At 38.6% G+C, this 8716-nt stretch overlaps 3 protein-coding genes across 3 annotated transcripts; 2 read left to right on the top strand and 1 right to left on the bottom strand.

Moving 5' to 3' along the window:
* Positions 1-3758: 3758 nt before the first annotated feature.
* On the top strand, positions 3759-5432 carry LOC128741620 (COP9 signalosome complex subunit 4). Its single transcript, XM_053837567.1, has 4 exons — positions 3759-4008; positions 4076-4331; positions 4386-5062; positions 5120-5432. Exons 1-4 carry the CDS (start codon positions 3846-3848, stop codon positions 5251-5253), a joined length of 1230 nt encoding a protein of 409 aa, XP_053693542.1. The 5' UTR covers positions 3759-3845; the 3' UTR covers positions 5254-5432.
* Positions 5433-5463: 31 nt separating this feature from the next.
* Positions 5464-6594, bottom strand: LOC128741619 (mitochondrial import inner membrane translocase subunit Tim23-like). Its single transcript, XM_053837566.1, has 3 exons — positions 6364-6594; positions 6059-6305; positions 5464-5998 (listed from the first exon to the last, which is right to left on the bottom strand). Exons 1-3 carry the CDS (start codon positions 6413-6415, stop codon positions 5704-5706), a joined length of 594 nt encoding a protein of 197 aa, XP_053693541.1. The 5' UTR covers positions 6416-6594; the 3' UTR covers positions 5464-5703.
* An 800-nt stretch (positions 6595-7394) lies between these two features.
* LOC128740349 (uncharacterized) lies at positions 7395-8456 on the top strand. Its single transcript, XM_053835887.1, has one exon. The coding sequence runs from the start codon at positions 7395-7397 to the stop codon at positions 8454-8456; it is 1062 nt and encodes a 353-aa protein (XP_053691862.1).
* The last annotated feature ends 260 nt before the right edge of the window (positions 8457-8716 follow it).

Genomic DNA, 8716 nt, shown 5'->3' with positions numbered 1-8716 from the left:
ATTTCTTTTTATTTTGCACATGTTTAACCTGCACTCATTTATGAGTCTCGAGTCTAGTCGGAATTTCTGTTGTAAATTCAGAATATGGTTAGAGAAATTTAGAGCTACGGTATTTGACTGAAGTTTCTGGAGTGTCTTAGTAGAATACGAAATCTGAAATTAAATAAAAAAGAAAAGTTTTTGAATTAAATTCTACTATTTATAAATAGTAGAATTTCATTAGAAAAGGGTTTTTTATTTAATGTCAGGTGTAGGTAAATGATTGGTGTCTGCACCAAAACTTAGTTAATTTTAAAATTTGATATGTAATGCGTCCAACATAATCCCAAGTTGCTACCTAGTACCTCCACGTGGTCATAGCCGGTAATACTCTAAACTTAGAATTGAGTAACTGAGCTAGGAGGTACGATATTAGTTGGCCTTGTTGGCAGGTAATCCCTAAAATATATTTTAATAATTATTAGTTACGTTTCAGGTTATCAAATTTTTACTGTACATTGGAAACAGAGGCATCATATGTGTGGAAGATTCGAGGATGGAATGAGTAGTCACGGAATTACGAGGAGGAAACTCCTGAATATGAATATATGGTACTACCACCTGCCTTAGCAGAACATCCGTTCATAGCAATGAGCCTATCATATCAAAAAGAGTTGAACATATTCAACGATTGGTCATGCTTTCCAACTCTTGTATGAAGGGCCAAAAGGGAATTGGTCGATAAGCAACATCACTTACACGTACCAGGGATTTAGAGACTCTCCTTCCAAGGGCTAAGTCACCTGAGTCAATCGTTGAATAAACCGTCTTAATGCAGAATGGCTCCAGCAGGTGGGCAGAAGAGCCCGCCCATTATCCACGATGTGTTGTTAACCCATTATGACCCGGGTATACCTAAATTTGGACCAAATGAAGTGAAACTCTGTAATCTATTATATTATGGCTCGAATGTGTCGGGAAACACAAAATCGTCATTTGGAATGCTTTCAAGGCCAAAATATCGCAGGTTAAATATTTTATAGGCTCAGTTTCAAACCAACAAATTACAAAGTTTTTTACAGATTTCTTATCGAATTTTGTGATAGACTTTACATATAAATACTAATTTACATGTCAGGTAATATTTCGTCACTAAATGTAGACTTTTTTATGCGTTTTGGAGACAAAAATTTTTTCGCCATTTTTTCAACTTTTTTTCCGCCATTTGTCACAACTTTGCACTGTTGAAAATACAGATGAAATGACAAAAACTGACAATTTATATCACACACACATCAGATTGATGTCTTATCTCTCTTGTAGTGATATATTAACAATGCTAACTGTTGAAATTCAGCAGTAAACATGTTTTGAAGACGAGGTATGATATATCATACGCTGGGTCATAATGAGTTAATGGGGCCAAGATTAACCCTAGAAAGTTGACTGTTTCACTCTCACAAGTGCTCTGATGGTCCCTCCCTCTTCCCGATTCTAGTTTATTTGTGAAATATGGTATATATGAGTAAAAATCGAACAATCTCACCAGCAGTCCTTCGAATGGAATAGAGTTGCGTCCTTTTAGTTTTCATAAGTGCTTCTAATAATTAATTCAATTTTTCTTCTGGTATCCAATATCCATGTGCAGTATTAACACTCGTATTGGCCAAAGTTTTCACTATATAGCAGTAAATGCTTCATAAGCTAAAACGAAAAAATAATTAAAATAACTTATATTATGCTTACCTATTAACAAGATCGTATGGCGTCCATCCACGTCCATCCAGTCATCCACGAATGCGCAGATTGAAAATTGGGCTGATTCTTTAACATCAGCCAGCATCAATAATATGTATCTTAGGCAGCGGTGGCATTCGCGCTCTAACTGCTCAATTTGGCAGAACTAAGCTGGAGGAGCAGAGGGCGCTAAGCCTCTTCTCGAAGAAACTTAGACCCTCCCCAGAAAAATCGAATTACCTATATAAAAATTTAAAAAAAACTATACCATGAATGCTCGCTAATATGGAGACCACCTCGTTCAGATTAGGCGAGTTCATTTTTAATCTGAACATTTGATAACTATATTCATTTTCACATAATGCCCAAGGCGCGCACCCTATGCATTTGTTGGGATGATTTTTGAAATTAAATTGAAAAGGAAACTTTCCAAATAAATTCTGCTATGTATATTTATGCTTGACAGATACGTATTTCGCCTACGACTTGCAGGCTTACTCAGTGTCTGTTTTTCGCGTTTTTCGTAGGCGAAATACGTATCTGTTAAGAATAAATATCCATAGTAGAATTTAATTGGAAAGTTTTTTTTTAATTTAATTTCAGGTTTCGTATTCTACTAAGACGCTCCAAAACTTCAGTGTTTTGATTTGACATTTTGAAAACGTATATCAAATGTGCGTGAATCCTCATCCACCGGATTGTAGAAGATAGGAAATCTGCTCGACAATTCCAACTAAAACGGTCTATTTTGGATGCGGGAGGAATATAAGTTGCCAAAGCTGCTAAGCAAGAGGAAACCAGCTTTTTACGAGCCATAATGGCGGACGCTATCCAGCTTTTTACGCGCTATCCAGTTTTTTACGGGCACACGTCTGCCATCGTGTTCGTAATATTTGAACAGCATTTTTGACATTTCCCTAATATATCGCACGTTTTCTTTCCGCACATTCCTTTAGTTTTACCGTGAACGCACGGAAAGAAAACGTGCGATGTATTAGGGAAATGTCAAAAATGCTGTTCAAATATTACGAACACGTCTGCCATTATGGCTCGTAAAAAAGCTGGATAATGGCGAACGCTATCCAGCTTTCCACGAGCGATAATGGCGGTTATTGAGCACAAGTGGGCACAATCTTTTGACATTCATTGGAGGAGCGTCGAGTTCGCCCTGACGGAGTTACTATGGAAACATCCATGATTGTTTGTTGTTCGAATCAAGGTTCGAATGTAAAAATGTAAACATTGTTCAATTTTGCAGATCAAAATTGATTTTGCTAAAGAGGAACATAATTGAACGGACAAGTTTTATGAATTGTGGCTTCGCAGTTTTCGGATATTTCAGGGAGAATGGCCAAATACGCAGCGGAAAGTTTCTATCAAAACGAGACGCTGTTCGAGAGCAAACTTGGCAACGGTTCGACTAATATGAAGTTCAATGTTCACGTTTGCCTCTGAGTGCATTCGAATGTTTAATTCGCACGATTGTGGAAAGTATCGTGAGCCGGTGCTTTCAGCTTTGTGGCCACAAACCACTACAAAAGTTTGAATCCGTTCAATTATGTTACACTTCAGCTGATCTGCAAAATGAAACAATGTTTATATTTTTACACTCGAACAACAAACAATCATGGATGTTTCCATAGTAACTCCGTCAGGGCGAACTCGACGCTCCTCCAATGAATGTCAAAAGATTGTGCCCACTTGTGCTCAATAACCGCCATTATCGCTCGTGGAAAGCTGGATAAATTGTGTTCGTAATATGCGAACAATCTTTTGGACAACTATTACAATCATCGAACTGTCAAATTTTAACTAAAAAGTTAAAAATTTCGCAATAGTTCACAGCCTAAGGGCCTAAGTACAGCTGCTGATGGGGTCCAAAATAGGTTGTTACCCTAACTTCTGAACGTTGAATACCTTGAAAACAAAGAGAAAGAAATATTAGTATAAATGGCAACTCTGCATGTTGTTTTGTCTTGTCACTCTTGTCAGTCACCAAATTTTTTGTTATTGCTTTTAGATTTAGAGATTATCTCGCTGCTATCCGCAGGTTTTCGATTCCGAGTCTTGGTTCGTTTCGAGGTTAAAAATAACACAAACCATCGCAAATTTTAGTGCATTGTGACAAAATGGCTTTTTCTGCTGCTGCACTACGTAATCAGCTTGCTGCTTTAACAAACTCGTCTGGCATTCATAGGGAACAAGCCGACAAATACCGGGCCCTGCTTGATCAAATTTTGCTCAACACGGGAAATGAATTAGTTGATACCCTCAAACTGTTTATCGAAGCAAGTAAGTCGTTTTTCGTCAAATATTGTATCCTTTCTTGCCAATACCTATATTATGTATTTCTGCTTAGTTGTGAATGAACATGTTAGTCTTGTGATTTCCCGTCAAATCTTATCGGACGTGAGTTCCCATTTGGCAAAACTTCCCGATGATATTTCGAAGGCTGTGTCTCATTTCACTCTCGACAAAGTACAGCCCCGAGTTATATCTTTTGAAGAACAAGTAGCTAGTATTCGACAACATTTGGCACAAATTTACGAGCGCAACCAAAACTGGAAAGAAGCAGCCAATGTGTTGGGTGGCATTCCACTAGAGACGGGCCAGAAGTAAGTTTTTCCCACTATTCCACTATTTTGTTATCTAAATTTATTTCCCCTCAGGCCATATTCATTGGATTACAAACTGGAAACGTACCTAAAAATTGCTCGTTTATACTTGGAAGATGAAGATCCTGTTCAAGCGGAAGCATTTATAAATCGTGCTTCCATTCTGCAGGCGGATACAAAAGATGAAAAACTACAGATTCTTTATAAAGTTTGCTATGCAAGAGTGCTGGACTATCGTCGAAAATTCATCGAAGCTGCTCAGCGTTATAACGAGCTTTCCTATCGTACAATCGTAGAAGAAACCGAACGCATGACTGCCTTGAAAAAAGCATTAATTTGCACTGTGCTAGCCTCGGCTGGACAGCAAAGATCTCGTATGCTCGCCACGCTTTTCAAAGACGAACGCTGTCAGCACCTACCGGCTTATTCTATTTTGGAAAAGATGTATTTGGATCGAATTATTCGTCGATCGGAATTGCAAGATTTCGAAGCATTACTTCAGGCTCATCAGAAAGCGAGCACTGTTGATGGTTCGACAATTCTCGATAGAGCCGTGTTTGAGCATAATCTGTTGTCCGCAAGCAAGTTATATAATAATATAACGTTTGATGAACTGGGTTCACTGTTGGAAATTCCACCGCCAAAAGCGGAAAGAATTGCTAGCCAGATGATTACCGAAGGTCGTATGAACGGCTATATCGATCAAATCGATGGGGTTGTACACTTTGAAAGTATGTAACTAGTGAAATAGTTTCGATTGAATTTTTTACGATTTATATTTTTTCCAGCGCGTGAGATTCTGCCTCAATGGGATAAGCAAATTCAAAGTCTTTGCTACCAAGTAAATGGGTTGATTGAAAAAATTAGTGCTGCGGAACCCGAGTGGATTAATAAGATAATGGATGAAGAGATGTGCACCTAAAGCAAAAAGGCGCCGGTTAGCTGAAACATTTTTAAATGCTTTCAGTTTCGCTGATACCTATACTGCTTAGTTTTAATTTTATTCAAAATTTATAAAAGTAGAAGTCGATTCATGTTCATCGACCTTTGCGTGATAAATTTTATTTATGGAAAATAAAGAAATCACATGTCGGAAATATCGTCATCATAAACAACAATACAATTTTTCACTTTTCGTGTTTAATTTTATTTTCCACATGAATTTCGCAAAGAAAATTACAAAAAAATATGATCACAGGTCACAAGTGTCCTAACATACATAATATAACCTATCTTAAAGTGACACTTGTTCCGCAACGTTCTGCCACAGCTTGATAGACGGTTTGCTCGGCTAGTAACGTCCAGTTTATATTTAAATCAGCTTACAAATCTAGGTTCTACATTCTGTTTTGAGACATTAATATGGTGCAAGTTACAGGTACTGCGACCGCAGCTCCTTCAGTTTTTTTGAACTTCCTCCGGTGATACCCCATAAAACGTAAAGAGAACTTAAAGCAAGTCCAATACCGCAACCAACGGCACATTTTCGTAGCCCAGCCGTTGATTTGTACAGTAATCCAGTAGCGCCACCTGCAGCAATCGTGTTAATTTCGTCATCCTCACCGCGTGCCCACTGTAAAAAGACACCAAATGCCGAATACATTACGGCTATGGTCCCTAGCGTATTTGCAGTTCCGGCTCCTTGCTTCATCACATGGTTGAGCAATCTAAATGTAGTAAACATTGATTATTTAATTCCTCCTGCTTCAAAACTTTAATAAACTTACTGTGTCCGCCGAAGTTTGCCGGTTTGATTGGCCAGTGCAGTAGCTCGCATTCCATTGTATAATCCTGCCATTCCACCAATTCCTGCACCAATCATAGCGGACGAACCAATTTGAGAAAACGCTAACTCAAAGCGTCCTCGCTGCTTGGATGCACCTTCCGGGAATATGAATTCCGGTTGGGCCTGCAGGTAACGCGAGTCATAGTTGAGATACGGCGACAGGGTCTGTATTTGTTGGGACGGTAGCGCTGAAACAAAACAATGTGGTTACATTGCGTAATATTTTTACAAATCACTTTTACTTACCGGGCGAAGGAGCGCCGAAGGAAAGAGGTTTACTTAAATAATCGTCACTCATTGCTCACAACGCTTTATTTAAGACAAAATATCGTAATTTACTCGGATTGTAATTGGATTGCACGCTATTTTTTCGATTTATTTCATTTACTCAATTTTCGTCAGCTCTCCTTAACAATTTTTGACAATGACAAATAACTGTTTTTCTACCGCTTGCGATGGGTGCCATGTTTTTGTTGCCAACATCTCAGCACATCTCGACAAAGGTTGGCAGCAAATCTACCTGTCAGACGGGCGCTATTGGCCTTGCCAGCGTTGCTGATATTGTTCAGGGTTTTGCGTGAGAAAAAAAGAAAGGGAAGTATTTTTGCTTTTGTCAACACTCACGCGTTGACAGTTCAGCACGAGATTTCCTGTAAGTGCGAGTAGCCTTCGAAATCTCTTTCAACGCTGGCAAGGCCAATTTCTTGCATTTTTTGAAATAGCGCCCTTCGTTAAGTGGACTGTCAAACACCGTTCGTTAAGATACGGATAGCACCCCGCTGTTTTCTACACAACTCGACACAAAATATGCTATCGCAGCCAAAGTACTTAGTAAAAATAAAAGGTATGAAACACCCCATCTCGCCAACGGGGGCTATGATGTCATATTCAGCCTTATTCTTGTTTTCGTTCGAATGACATTCGTTCGAAAGTTAAGCCGATTCGTATTCTTGTTTTCGTACGAATCAATTCGAACGTTCGAACGCCCCTTCCTTTTGCTCATTCGAATATGAGAATATTGCTTCCCGATTCGTTCGAAACAAACTATTCGTACGAATGCAGGATACGGCCGTAAACAAGAATAAAGCTGATTGTCTCGCCACCACTAAATTGAAGTTCGCGAGTCAGACTCGCGACGCGAACTTGACTCCCGACTTAACTGTCAATGCTTTTGACACATGTGTTATTTGTTTTCGATGACGGAAAATTCAAATGTTTAAAGTAATTTGGTTTTCAAATTATTATTTTTATTATAATCCGCGTTTATATAACCAATAATGTCCAATATTATTATTCAAAATGTACACCGACAACATGCCAGCGTCAATACAGTGTATCATGCGTTATATGGTTATTATTTTCTAGGAATTTCTAAGAAACAGCTCGCCATCATCTACGGCAAATGCTTGTCCACGATTTGTTCCTGGTTTTCCAAATACGAGAGAAACGGATTGTTTCATCGCAAGCAACGCGAACAAATTTACAAAAAATTTACTATTGACATGCGCAGCTGGCTGATTCAATTATATATGAAAGAACCTATGTTGTTCCTTGATGAAGCAAAGCTCCGATTCCAGCTAAAATTTCACACCTCTATTAGTGTATCTTCAATTTGTGCCATATTGCATGAGTTCGGACTTACGCGCAAGACAATTGAACGCCGCGCCATCCAAATTCGCGACGAAGAGATCGTTCGATTTGTCAAGGAAATGATGTCGATAAAGTGGGATATTTATAACCTGGTTTTTTTAGATGAAGTCAGCTTTGATAGTCGTGATATGCTACGCCGGAAGGGGTATGGAGTAATTGGCCAAAAAGTTGTATATCGTGGTGAGTTTTGTCGCAAACCTCGCGTATCGTTTCTCTGTTTTCTGGGTATGAGTGGAATGTTAGATAGCTTTTGGACTCAAGGAACATTCACCAGAGCAAAGTTTTTTGAATGTTGCAGAGACTTCGCTCTCCACAATAAGCAAGTTCAACGCTATCCCGGATTCCATTCGATCTGGATAATGGATGGAGCAAGGATTCATTGTGATCCTAACTTGATAAGATACCTACGGTCAATTGGCATTATCCCAATATTTCTTCCGGCGTACTGCCCATTCTTCAACCCTATAGAAGTAATCTTTGGGTTAATAAAGAAAGACCTCATTAGAAATAGACCTGAACATTCTTCAATCCTGCATGAAGTTTGCGAATCGATTAATCGATTTAAAATTTATCTGTGTACAAACATATTTGAGCATTCCGGATATTTTGCAGGGGGAACGTTTTTACCTGAAAAGGGTCTTGACCAAGATATAAACAGTTTGGATTTTATTATCGATAATAAAAATTAACATATTAAAAATATATTAAGTGATTTTTTATCAGACAGAACATTATTCTCTGAGGTATACTTCATTATTTATCAATAAGTTTCATTGATGATCCACGTCCGTACAGTCCACTACCTTCGCTGATAGTTTCTGACTAATATCACTTTCTTCAGGCTGCGTTGCCGATGACATCGCTGCAAATAGTTCAGATTCACCCTTCGCTCGAGATTCCATTGCATTAAGTTTGTCGACAACTCTCTGAAGCACGGTTAACGCTAGAT

Source organism: Sabethes cyaneus, chromosome 3 (genome assembly GCF_943734655.1).
Source record: "Sabethes cyaneus chromosome 3, idSabCyanKW18_F2, whole genome shotgun sequence".
Lineage (NCBI taxonomy): Eukaryota > Metazoa > Arthropoda > Insecta > Diptera > Culicidae > Sabethes > Sabethes cyaneus.
The sequence above is the reverse complement of the archived record's forward strand: the minus strand, read 5'-3'. Positions and strand labels throughout refer to the sequence as shown.